The sequence below is a fragment of the Mustelus asterias genome, unplaced genomic scaffold, assembly GCF_964213995.1.
Source record: "Mustelus asterias unplaced genomic scaffold, sMusAst1.hap1.1 HAP1_SCAFFOLD_1085, whole genome shotgun sequence".
Lineage (NCBI taxonomy): Eukaryota > Metazoa > Chordata > Chondrichthyes > Carcharhiniformes > Triakidae > Mustelus > Mustelus asterias.
In genome coordinates, this window is record NW_027591030.1 from 40,211 (window position 1) to 53,963 (window position 13,753).

General features: G+C 50.7%; 1 protein-coding gene across 1 annotated transcript in view; it reads right to left on the reverse strand.

Moving 5' to 3' along the window:
- The window catches only part of LOC144487841 (nck-associated protein 1-like), a gene marked incomplete at its 3' end in the record, with an annotated part of 99,588 nt that overhangs the window by 39,954 nt on the left and 45,881 nt on the right, over positions 1-13,753 (reverse strand). Inside the window, exons 12-16 of the mRNA XM_078205915.1 lie at positions 13,604-13,713; positions 10,220-10,352; positions 6,965-7,046; positions 3,842-3,900; positions 2,150-2,295 (exon numbers count right to left, since the gene is read on the reverse strand). Of these exons, the coding sequence (XP_078062041.1) occupies positions 2,150-2,295; positions 3,842-3,900; positions 6,965-7,046; positions 10,220-10,352; positions 13,604-13,713 (530 nt within the window). The remainder of the gene's footprint in view (positions 1-2,149; positions 2,296-3,841; positions 3,901-6,964; positions 7,047-10,219; positions 10,353-13,603; positions 13,714-13,753) is intronic.

The window sequence follows — 13,753 nt, forward strand, 5'->3', positions numbered from 1 at the left end:
CCAATCCACCTAACCTGCACATCTTTGGACACTAAGGGCAATTTACCATGGCCAATCCACCTAACCTACACATCTTTGGACACTAAGGGGCAATTTAGCATGGCCAATCCACCTAACCTACACACCTTTGGAACACTGAGGGGCAATTTAGCATGGCCAATCCACCTAACCTACACATCTTTGGACACTAAGGGACAATTTAGCATGGCCAATCCACCTAACCTACACATCTTTGGACACTAAGGGACAATTTAGCATGGCCAATCCACCTAACCTACACACCTTTGGACACTGAGGGGCAATTTAGCATGGCCAATCCACCTAACCTACACATCTTTGGACACTAAGGGACAATTTAGCATGGCCAATCCACCTAACCTACACATCTTTGGACACTAAGGGACAATTTAGCATGGCCAATCCACCTAACCTACACATCTTTGGACACTAAGGGACAATTTAGCATGGCCAATCCACCTAACCTACACATCTTTGGACACTAAGGGACAATTTAGCATGGCCAAATCCACCTAACCTGCACATCTTTGGACACTAAGGGACAATTTAGCATGGCCAATCCACCTAACCTACACATCTTTGGACACTAAGGGGCAAGTGCCAATCCACGTAACCTCAATCTCTCCTCAGAAGACAGGGGAGGGGAGGGGGGGTTGGGGGAGGTTGGGGAGGGGGGCATTGGGGAGGAGGTGGGGAGTTGGGGAGGAGGGGGGAGTTGGGGAGGAGGGGGGGAGTTGGGGAGGGGAGGGGTTGGGGAGGGGGGAGTTGGGGAGGGAGTGGGGGTTGGGGAGGGAGTGGGAGGTTGAGGAGGGGGGGGGTTGGGGAGGGGGGGGTTGGGGAGGGGAGGGGGGAGTTGGGGAGGGGAGGGGGGAGTTGGGGAGGGGGGGTTGGGGAGGGGAGGGGGGAGTTGGCGAGGGGAGGGGGGGTTGGGAGGGGAGGGGGGGTTGGGGAGGGGAGGGGGGAGTTGGCGAGGGGAGGGGGGGTTGGGGAGGGGAGGGGGGGTTGGGGAGGGGAGGGGGGGTTGGGGAGGGGAGAGGTTGGGGAGGGGAGAGGTTGGGGAGGGGAGGGGGGAGTTGAGGAGGGGAGGGGGGAGTTGGGGAGGGGGGGGTTGGGGAGGGGAGGGGTTGGAGAAGGGAGGGGGTGTTGGGGAGGGGGGGGGGGTTTGGGAGGGGGGGGTTTGGGGAGGGGGGGGGTGAGTTGGGGAGGGGAAGGGGGGAGTTGGGGAGGGGAGGGGGGTTTGGGGAGGGGAGGGGGGGTTGGGGAGGGGAGGGGGGTTGGGGAGGGGAGGGGTTGGAGAGGGGAGGGGGGTTGGAGAGGGGAGGGGGGGTTGGGGAGGGGAGGGGGGGTTTGGGGAGGGGAGGGGGGGTTGGGGAGGGGAGGTTGGGAGGGGAGGGGGTTGGGGAGGGGAGGGGGGTTTGGGAGGGGAGGGTTGGGGAGGGGAGGGGGGAGTGTGGAGGGGAGGGGGGGTTGGGAGGGGGGTTGGGGAGGGGAGGGGGAGTTGGCGAGGGGAGGGGGGTGGGAGGGGAGTTGGCGAGGGGAGGGGGGAGTGGCGAGGGGAGGGGGGGGTTGGGGAGGGGAGGGGGGTTGGGGAGGGGAGAGGTTGGGGAGGGAGGGGGAGTTGAGGAGGGAAGGGGGAGTTGGGGAGGGGGGGGTTGGGGAGGGGAGGGGTTGGAGAAGGGAGGGGTGTTGGGGAGGGGAGGGGGGGTTTGGGGAGGGGGGGTTTGGGGGAGGGGAGGGGTGAGTTGGGGAGGGGAAGGGGGGAGTTGGGGAGGGGAAGGGGGGAGTTGGGGAGGGGAGGGGGGGTTTGGGGAGGGGAGGGGGGGTTGGGGAGGGGAGGGGGGTTGGGGAGGGGAGGGTTGGAGAGGGGAGGGGGGGTTGGAGAGGGGAGGGGGGTTGGGGAGGGGAGGGGAGTTTGGGGAGAGGAGGGGGGGTTGGGGAGGGGAGGGGGGTGGGGGGAGGGTTGGAGAGGGGAGGGGGTTGGGGAGGGGAGGGGGAGGGGGTTTGGGGAGGGGGTGGGAGGGAGAGGGAGTGTGAGGGAGGGTTGGGGAGGGGAGGGTTGGGAGGGGAGGGGGGAGAAGGGGGGGTGTTACTGGCTCAATGGAAGGGAGTGTGTGTGTCATCCTGTACTAACCAGAATGGAATGATGTTGGCTGTCTCCGCTAACAGCCCATCCACATTGTCCAGCCTCCGAGTGTGAAACACAATCGTGTTCATCAGCATTGCCAATTTGCGATTCTCCCGCAGTATCAATGGGGTCTTCGCCACACTGGTGTAAGCCTGAAGAGGCAAGCAGATAAATCCACAACTGCCAATCGCCAGCATCCATCCGGTCGCATCACACGCATCGCGCACACACACCAACCTCACATCACAGAGCGGGTGACACCACCACACTGCATTGCTGTTACCTCACTGCACCCACCCACAATACAGCCCCCTCCCTCACCCTCCCTCCCTCTCCCTCACCCTCCATCCTATCCCACTGAAATCCACTCCTCCCTCACCCTCCATCCTATCGTACTGAGGGAGTGCCGCACTGTCAGAGGGTCAGTACTGAGGGAGTGCCGCACTGTCAGAGGGTCAGTACTGAGGGAGTGCCGCACTGTCAGAGGGTCAGTACTGAGGGAGTGCCGCACTGTCAGAGGGTCAGTACTGAGGGAGTGCCGCACTGTCAGAGGGTCAGTACTGAGGGAGTGCCGCACTGTCAGAGGGTCAGTACTGAGGGAGTGCCGCACTGTCAGAGGGTCAGTACTGAGGGAGTGCCGCACTGTCAGAGGGTCAGTGCTGAGGGAGTGCCGCACTGTCAGAGGGTCAGTGCTGAGGGAGTGCCGCACTGTCAGAGGGTCAGTACTGAGGGAGTGCCGCACTGTCAGAGGGTCAGTACTGAGTGAGCGCCGCACTGTCAGAGGGTCAGTACTGAGGGAGTGCCGCACTGTCAGAGGGTCAGTGCTGAGGGAGTGCCGCACTGTCAGAGGGTCAGTACTGAGGGAGTGCCGCACTGTCAGAGGGTCAGTACTGAGGGAGTGTCGCACTGTCAGAGAGTCAGTGCTGAGGGAGTGCCGCACTGTCAGAGGGTCTGTAGATCCATAGAATCCCTGCAGTGCAGAAATAGAAGGAGCATTGCTCCGAAAGCTTATAGTATTTGCTACCAAATAAACCTGTTGGACTTTAACCTGGTGTTGTTAGACTTCTTACTGTGCAGAAATAGGCCATTCATCCCATCGAGTCTGTAGCAACTCTCTGAAAGATTATTTTGCACAGACCATCCATCCCTCCCTGTGTTCCCCTTCATAATGCACATCCACCTAACCTACACATCTTTGGACACTAAGGGGCAATTTAGCATGGCCAATCCCCCTAACCTACACATCTTTGGACACTAAGGGGCAATTTACCATGGCCAATCCACCTAAGCTACACATCTTTGGACTGTGGGCGGAAACTGGAGCACCCGGAGGAAACCCACGCAGACACGGGGAGAATGTGCAAACTCCACGCTGACAGACACCCAAGGCCGGAATGGAACCCGGGCCCCTCGCGGCAGCGCTAACTACTGCGCCACTGGATGGAACCGGAGGCAAATATGACACATTTACCATCCTTTATTTACAGAGAACTAAATTCCAATCAGTTCATACACGCTGTTTGAATACAATGACACACTCAGTTCATACACAAGAAACGAGTGTCTCCTGATATTGCTCACATTACATCGCCATCAATATCATCCCATAATATATCCCCCCACTACCTCCCACACCCTACAGCATGCCAGGAGAGGGACACTATTGTCCGATTGCTCTTTGCCAGAATAAATCCCTACCTGAAGCCGAAACCAATCCAATCGGAATCCCTGGAAATCGAACTTCTCGTTGTTTTCAACTATAACGTGCGCAACACAGAAAGAAAGAGGATCCGTTACCCACTATTAGAGACAGCATTATCCACCCAAAGTTTCAGAGTGTCCCTTCCCCACCCCCCCTGCCCACTATTAAAAAAAATATCACATTTTTATGGATATCTCGTTCATGCGTTTTTGGGTGTAGCTTTCCGTTTTGGGAGTCGTGATTTTAACTGCAGGAAAGTGGGATAGATGCAATCAAAGCAAGCTTACAATGTTGGGACCATGTTGCTTTGAGAGGTTCATAGCTGGAAAGCAAAGCCAGGCGAAATGCGGGGCTTTAGGGATTGCCAGAACTCAGGAAGTGGCAGTTTGAAAGGCGCCCCATCGTCGCCTCTTTCAGAAAGAAGCGATGGGGCTGAACAACACCAGATGGGCTTACGTGGCTAAAGAAATGGAGACACGATGTCTGCAAAGTTTGCAGTGAAGGCAGTCCAGAGGGATGTTGCTGTCTTGGGAAAGGTGGAGCTAAATTATCATAGAATCACAGAAACCCTACAGTGCAGAAGGAGGCCATTCGGCCCATCGAGTCTGCACCGACCACAATCCCACCCAGGCCCTACCCCCACATATTTACCCGCTAATCCCACTATCCTACGCATCTCAGGACTCTAAGGGGCAATTTTTAACCTGGCCAATCAACCTAACCCGCACATCTTTGGACTGTGGGAGGAAACCAGAGCACCCGGAGGAAACCCACGCAGACACGAGGAGAATGTGCAAACTCCACACAGACAGTGACCCGAGCCGGGAATCGAACCCGGGACCCTGGAGCTGTGAAGCAGCAGTGCTGACCACTGTGCTACCGTGCCGCTGTTGAATTAGTTCAACAGCATTCAGTCAACCTTATCAGATCAAAGAAGAAACTGCAAATGAGGGAGAATAAGATCAGTTTGAGGACAGCCCAGAGTAGGCAACGTCGCTATGGAGATGGGTGAAACTTAGGAAGGCACTCTGATTTCAATTTATCCAGATGTTTACTGGAGAGGTGGTTACATTTTGAATGTCGTTTGGTTTGTAACTCAATGAGAAAAGCGAGCCAGAGTCAGTGGCAGTTGAGTCGTCCTGCACTGTAACTAGATTTTTTTTAAATAACCTTCTCATTGACCGTGTAGAAGGTGGGGGGTGAGGCTTAATCTCTGTTTGAATCTTATGAGGGAACAGAAGCTGGAAGATTGCCTAGCTTGAGGTTGGTGGGAGAATCCACAGTGGTCCTCACAGAGGCTTGTTGCAAAAGAAAATAATCGGTTGAATTAGCTTAGAAATACTGAAAACCAACCAGAACAAAGAATTGGAGCCACGACAGCGAAGAGATGGCAAATGAAAGTTTTACCGCTGAGAATAGCTGGAGCTTAACCGAATTCTCCACAGGAGTGCACCAGACAGTAGCTGTTGACTATATGGACTTTAGCAAGGTCTTTGACAAGGTCCCACATGGCAGGTTAGTCTTGAAGGGTAGGTTGCATGGGATCCAGCGAATTGGATTCAAAATTGGCTCGATGGTAGGAAGCAGAGGGTGATGGTTGAAGATTGTTTCTCGGACTGGAGGCCTGTGACTAGTGGTGTGCCCCAGGAGTCAGTGTGGGGACCCTTGTTGTTCGTTACTTATATAAACGATTTGGATGTGAATGTACAAGGCATGGTTTGTAAGTTTGCGGAGGATACTAAATCAGGAGATATCGTTGATAGCGGAGAAGGATATCAAAATTTACAGGGGGGATCGGATCAGTTTGGGAAGTGGGCCGAGGATTGGCAAATGGGTTTCAATACAGATCAGTGTGGGGTGTCGCATTTTGGAAAGTCAAACCAGGGTAGGACTTGTACAGTGAATGGTGGGGCCCTGGGGAGTGTTGAGGAACAGAGGGAGCTAGGAGTACAAGTACATAGTTTATTGAAAGTGGCGTCACAGGTAGACAGGGTGGTGAAGAAGGTGTTTAGGTGTTTAGCACACTGGCCTTCAGTCAGGGCATTGAGGACAGGAGTTAGGACGTTATGTTACAGTTGTATATGTGAGGCCGCACTTGGAACATTGTGAACAGATTTGGTCATCCTGTTATAGGAAGGACATTGATAAACTGGAAAGGGTGCAGAGAAGATTTACGAGGATGTTTCCAGGACGAGTGAGCCTGAGTTATAGGGAGCGGTTGGCCAGGCCAGGGCTTTATCCCTCGGAACGTAGGAGAATGAGGGGGTGGCCTTATCGAGGTGTATAAAATCATGAGGGGCACAGATAGGATAAACGCACGCGGGTGGGATTTCAGGGCCTCGCTTGGCCTAAATCCAGAAAATCCTGCCCAAGGTCAAAGGACAATTCCATTGTCCGCCCCTCGCCCGCTCCGATTCTTGTGGCAGACAGGGCGGTAAGATTCCGGCCCTCGTCTTTTTCCCAGGGAAGGGGAATTGAAAACTAGAGGGCGTAGGTTGAAGGTGAGAGGGGAAAGGGGACCTGAGGGGCAACTTCTTCACGCAGAGGGTGGTGTGTGTGGAATGAGCTGCCAGAGGAGGTGGTAGAGACGGGTACAATGGCAACATTTAAAAAGTATTTGGATAAGTAGATGGATGGGGAAGGATAAGAGGGAAATGGGCTAAACGCGGGCAATTGGGACTAGCTGAGAGGTCACCATGGTCGGCATGAACTGGTTGGGCCGAAGGGCCTGTTTCCGTGCTGTATTGTTCGATGACTCTATGACTTTGGCATGCCACTGAAGTAAATAACTTCCTTAGATTTGTGTGTGTTAAGATACTTTTTGGTGGCAGTACGAAGTAAACTTGCTGAAGACTTCTGCTGCCACCATTATTATTAGAGGGTAGAATTTTATCTCCCTGTCACAAACAGGAAGTGCCGCCATTTTGCAAATGGCCGGTGACCTTCGCCAGGGCGGATGGTCATTCCGGTGGGGAAGGTCCATAGAATTGCTCCCAAAAAAACCGGAGCATTCAGCCTGTTCCAGAGGAAGGAACAGGTGTTCAGTCGCCCACAGCTCAGCTTTGTGAAGACCAGCTTCAGAATCCAAGGGTGGTGTTACCTCGCGTCTGGAACCCTACCTTGTTTGATATTCAGAGATGCCAAACTGTTCACAAACGATGACATAATCACAGATTCTTCCTCAGGACAGACGGAGAGGTTCTGAAAAGACGCAAGCACAAACATTTCCAATCGAACAGAATCATTGAATCATAGAATCCCTACAGTGCAGAAAGAGGCACCGACAACAATCCCAGCCAGGTCCTATCCCCATAACCCCATGTATTTACCTGATAATCTCACTGACACTCAAGGGCAATTTAGCATGGCCAATCCACCTAACCTGCACATCTTTGGACACTAAGGGACAATTTAGTATGGTCAATCCACCTAACCTGCACATTTTTGGTCACTAAGGGACAATTTAGTATGGCCAATCCACTAAGCTACACATCTTTGGACACTAAGGAACAATTAAGCATGGTGAATAAATTTTTAATGATAAAGCTTGCCTCAGTAATGGTGACCATGACAACTATCAAAATTGGGGCAAGGCCAATTTTGATGGTATCAGGCAGGAACTTTCAAAAGTTAATTGGGGGAGTCTGTGGGAAGGCAAAGGGACGTCTGGTAAGTGGCATGCTTTCAAAAGTGTGTTAACCAGGGTTCAGGGTAAACACATTCCTCTGAGAGTGAAGGGCAAGGCTGGCAGAAGTCGGGAACTCTGGATGACTCGGGATATTGAGGCCCTGGTCAAGAAGAAGAAAGAGGCACATGACATGCATAGGCAGCTGGGATCAAGTGAATCCCTTGAAGAGAAGAGGGAGTGTAGGAGTAGAGTTAAGAGATAAATCAGGAGGGCAAAAAGGGGACACAAGATTGTTTTGGCAGATAAGGCAAAGGAGAATCCAAAGAGCTTCTACAAACACATAAAGGGCAAAAGAGTAACAAGGGAGAGAGTAGGGCCTCTTAAGGATCAACAAGGTCATCTATGTGTGGATCCACAAGAGATGGGTGAGATCCTAAATGAATATTTCTCATCAGTATTTACTGTTGAGAAAAGCATGGATGTAAGGGAACTTGGGGAAATAAATAGTGATGACTTGAGGAGTGTACATATTACAGAGGAGGTGGTGCTGGAAGTCTTAAAGCGCATCAAGGTAGATAAATCCCCAGGACCTGATGAAATGTATCCCAGGACATTGTGGGAGGCTAGGGAGGAAATTGTGGGTCCCCTAGCCGAGATATTTGAATCATCGATTATCAAGGGTGAGGTGCCTGAAGATTGGAGGGTGGCAAATGTTGTGCCTTTGTTTAAAAAGGGCTGCAGGGAAAAGCCTGGGAACTACAGGCCGGTGAGCCTCACATCTGTGGTGGGTAAGTTGTTGGAAGGTATTTTGAGAGACAGGATCTACAGGCATTTAGTGACGCAAGGACTGATTCGGGACAGTCAGCATGGCTTTGTGAGTGGAAAATCATGGCTCACAAATTTGATTGAGTTTTTTGAAGGGGTAACCAAGAAGGTAGATGAGGACAGTGCAGTTGATGTTGTCTACGTGGACTTTAGCAAGGCCTTTGACAAGGTACCGCATGGTAGGTTGTTGCATAAAGTTAAATCTCACGGGATCCAGGGTGAGGTATCTAAATGGATACAAAATTGGCTTCTTGACAGAAGCCAGAGGGTGGTTGTAGAGAATTGTTTTACAAACTGGAGGCCTGTGACCAGCGGTGTGCCTCAGGGATCAGTGCTGGGCCCACTGTTATTTGTCATTTATATTAATGATTTGGATGAGAATATAGGGGGCATGGTTAGTAAGTTTGCAGATGACACGAAGATTGGTGGTATAGTGGACAGTGAAGAAAGTTATCTCCAATTGCAACGGGATCTTGATCAATTGGGCCAGTGGGCTGACGAATGGCAGATGGAGTTTAATTTAGACAAATGCAAGGTGATGGATTTTGGTATATTGAACCAGGGCAGGACTTACTCAGTTAATGGTAGGGCGTTGGGGAGAGTTACAGAACAAAGAGATCTTGGGGTACATGTTCATAGCTCCTTGAAAGTGGAGTCACATGTGGACAGAGTGGTGAAGAAGGCATTCGGCATGCTTGGTTTCATTGGTCAGAACATTGAATACAGGAGTTGGAATGTCTTGTTGAAGTTGTACAAGACATTGGTGAGGCCACACTTGGAATACTGTGTGCAATTCTGGTCACCCTATTATAGAAAGGATATTACTAAACTAGAAAGAGTGCAGAAAAGATGCTACCGGGACTTGATGGATTGAGTTATAAGGAGAGGCTGGATAGACTGGGGCTTTTTTCTCTGGAGAATAGAAAGCGGAGGGGTGACCTTATAGAGGTCTATAAAATAATGAGGGGCACAGATCAGCTAGATAGTCAATATCTTTTCCCAAAGGTAGGGGAGTCTAAAACTAGAGGGCATTAGTTTAAGGTGAGAGGGGAGAGATACAAAAGGGTCCAGAGGGGCAATTCTTTCACACATAGGGTGGTGAGTGTCTGGAACAAGCTGCCAGAGGTAGTAGTAGAGGCGGGTACAATTTTGTCTTTTAAAAAGCATTTAGATAGTTACATGGTACGATGGGTATAGAGGGATATGGGCCAAATGCGGGCAATTGAGATTAGCTTAGGGGTTTTTTAAAAAAAAAGGGTGGCATGGACAAGTTGGGCCGAAGGGCCTGTTTCCGTGCTGTAAACCTTGATGACGTTATAGCATCAATTATTGGAAAAACCCATCTGGTTCACTAATGTCCTTCAGTGAAGAAAATCTGCCGTCCTTACCCAGTCTGGCCTACATGTGACTCCAGAGCCACAGCAATGTGGGTGACTCTGAAATGCCCTCTGAAATGGCCCATTTAGCCACTCAGTTCAGGGGCAATTAGGGATGGGCAAAAAATGCCAGCCTTGCCAGCAATACCCACGCCCCCTCAAAGAATCTAGAAAAAATATATAAAAGGCAAATTTTTGAAGAAGGTGGGTTAACACATCGAGCTGAAAATACTCCTTGTAAACCAAACCTTGCCACGATGGAGTAACGGACCAACTCCAGGCTAATCACCCTGTAGCCTTTCCGTCAATACACTGATCAATCCTATTCCCACTGGGCCTCAGCAAAGCTCACATTCAACATTCCCGAAAATCTCAGCCCTGGAAATTTTGGGTGGAATTTTCCTGTCCCACCGCCGCGGGAATCGTAGCGGGTGCGGGGTGGCGGTGGGGGGGGGGCATGCATAGGTCCACCGGGATTTTCCGGTTTTGGAGTGCAGCCAGAAAATCCCGCCCTTCGTCCCCATGCCAGAGGTTTGTCCACTTACCTGAATGGTTTCATTGAGAAGCACCGCATCGAAATGGGCCAGGTAGGTGACAAAGTATCGCTGAATCACCTTCTTAAACTTGTGCAGCAGTCTTCGAAGCTCCTCTGTCACAAACAGCAGCTCTGCCAAGTTGCTGGAACAGAAGTAACGCAGTGTAACCAGGAAAGCCATTGTCCAAAACCACAACAGAAGCGCTGGACTTTTCTCTGACACTTTCTCGGCCCTGTCCCTTCCCACTGCAAATTCAGCACAAGGCATCAAACTAGACCAGGACCTCCAACGTCAGCCTCCTGCCATCTACCGTTCTCCCCCATGTCTGCGTGGGTTTCCTCCGGGTGCTCCGGTTCCCTCCCACACTCCAAAGATGTACAGTTTAGGTGGATTGGCCATGCTAAATTGTCCCTTAGTATCCAAAGATGTGCAGGTGAGGTGGATTGGCCATGCTAAATTGTCCCTTAGTATCCAAAGATGTGTAGGTTAGGTGGATTGGCCATGCTAAATTTCCCCTTAGTGTCCAAAGATGTGCAGGTTAGGTGGATTGGCCATGCTAAATTGTCCATTAGTGTCCAAAGATGTGCGGGTTAGGTGGATTGGCCATGCTAAATTGCCCCTTAGTGTCCAAAGATGTGCGGGTTAGGTGGATTGGCCATGCTAAATTGTCCATTAGTGTCCAAAGATGTGCAGGTTAGGTGGATTGGCCATGCTAAATTGCCCCTTAGTGTCCAAAGATGTGCGGGTTAGGTGGATTGGCCATGCTAAATTGTCCATTAGTGTCCAAAGATGTGCGGGTTAGGTGGATTGGCCATGCTAAATTGCCCCTTAGTGTCCAAAGATGTGCGGGTTAGGTGGATTGGCCATGCTAAATTGTCCATTAGTGTCCAAAGATGTGCGGGTTAGGTGGATTGGCCATGCTAAATTGTCCATTAGTGTCCAAAGATGTGCAGGTTAGGTGGATTGGCCATGCTAAATTGCCCCTTAGTGTCCAAAGATGTGCGGGTTAGGTGGATTGGCCATGCTAAATTGTCCATTAGTGTCCAAAGATGTGCGGGTTAGGTGGATTGGCCATGCTAAATTGACCCTTAGTGTCCAAAGATGTGCAGGTTAGGTGGATTGGCCATGCTAAATTGTCCCTTAGTGTCCAAAGATGTGCGGGTTAGGTGGATTGGCCATGCTAAATTGCCCCTTAGTGTCCAAAGATGTGCAGGTGAGGTGGATTGGCCATGCTAAATTGTCCATTAGTGTCCAAAGATGTGCGGGTTAGGTGGATTGGCCATGCTAAATTGCCCCTTAGTGTCCAAAGATGTGCAGGTTAGGTGGATTGGCCATGCTAAATTGTCCATTAGTGTCCAAAGATGTGCAGGTTAGGTGGATTGGCCATGCTAAATTGCCCCTTCATGTCCAAAGACGTGCTGGTTAGGTGCATTGGCCATTCTAAATTGTCCCTCAGTGTGCCCGAACAGGAGTGTGGCAACTAGGGGATTTTCACAGTAACTTCATTGCGGTGTTAATGTAAGCCTACTTATGACACTAATAAATAAACTTTATTTAGTGGACACTCCCAAACCCTATTGATCTGCCATTTGCAACTCAGTCACGCAGAGGGGGTAGGATCTGTTGTGGGGGCCCCTGAGACTGGGGGTCTCAGACTTCCCGGACGATGGGACAGGATTGAACAGGGGCGAGGACCTCCGGAACACTGCGAGTGGGGCCTCACCTTGGGAGCACAGTTCTAGATCAGCACGGCTGCTCAAGCTCCACACTTCCGATCCGGTAAAATCTCAGTTTGATGAGGTTCATTGTGCCTATGCTAGGGCAAGGACCCCCACCCATTGACTCTGTCTACACTTCCCACTGCCTCGGAAAAGCAGCCAGCATAATCAAGGACCCCACGCACCCACGGACATTCTCTCTTCCACTTTCTTCCGTCGGGAAAAAGACACAAAAGTCTGAGAACACGTACCAACCAGCTTCTTCCCTGCTGCCGTCAGACTTTTGAATGGATCTACCTCGCATTCGTTGATCTTTCTCTACACCCTAGCTATAACTGTTTTTCTAAAGTTTATTTATTAGTGTCGCAAGTAGGCTTACATTAACACTGCAATGGAGTTACTGTGAAAATCCCCGAGTCGCCACACTCCGGCGCCTGTTCGGGTACACTGAGGGAGAATTTAGCACGGCCAATGCATCTAACCAGCACGTCTTTCGGACTGTGGGAGGAAATCGGAGCACCCGGAGGAAACCCACGCAGACACGGGGAGAATGTGCAGACTCCGCACAGACAGTGACCCAAGCGGGGAATCAAACTTGGATCCCTGGCGCTGTGAAGCAGCAGTGCTAACCACTGTGCCACCGTGCCGCCCTGTAACATTACATTCTGCATCCTCTCCTTTCCTTCTCCCCTATGTACTCTATGAATGGTATGCTTTGTCTGTATAGCGCGCAAGAAACAATACTTTTCACTGTATCCCAATACATGTGACAATAATAATTCAAACCAAATATTAAGCTGATCTTTCTCTACACCCGAGCTATGACCGTAAAACTACATTCTGCATCCGCTCCTTTCCTTCTCCTCTATGTACTCTATGAACGGTATGTTTTGTCTGTATAGCGCGCAAACAACAACACTTTTCACTGTATCCCAATACAATAATAAATCAAATCAAATATTAAGCTGATCTTTCTCTACACCCTATCTGTAACTGCAGCACTGCCTCAGATTCTGAGTGCTTTGGTTTTTGTGAACAGCCTTGCATGTGGAACCTTTGCAAGTGTCTTCTGGAAGCCCACATAAATAAGATGCAGAGACACGCATTTGAGAGCTACGGGAGTTATCAAGTGGGGAGGCAATGGCTCAGTGGTATTATCGCGAGGCTATTAATCCTGAAACTCAACTCATGTTCTGGGGGACCCGGGTTCGAATCCCGTCACGGCAGATGATGGAATTTGACTTCAATTTTTAAAAATCTGGAATTAAGAATCTACTGATGAAACCATTGTCGGAAAAACCCATCTGGTTCAGTAATGTCACTTTAGGGAAGGAAATCTGCTGTCCTTACCCGGTCTGGCCTACATGTGACTCCAGAGACACAGCAATGTGGTTGACTCTCAACTGCCCTCAGGCAACTAGGGATGGGCAATAAATGCTGGCCCAGCCAGCGACACCCATGTCCCACGAATGAATTTTTAAAAAGCCTCAATTGGTTTTGTTGGACGAACTCTTTACAAATTGCTGATGAGTACTTCTGAGCAATTAATATTTACCCGAATGACCCACTCTTCCCCGAATGATACAATATACTTCAGCCAAACTCTGCAATCACACCCCTTTATAACAAAGCAATTTGCCCTCTCGATGGCTCTCATCCTAAGCCCCTCTTTCACCTGTCCACGTAGTCTTCAGGGGTCTTGGTTTTAGTGATGTTCTCAGCGTGACGGACAAGCCAGGAAATCTCATCCCGGGAAAATGACGACGCCATGAAGACGAAAAGTACCTGGATTAAAAAAAAAGAGTGGGAATTCACAAACAGGCCA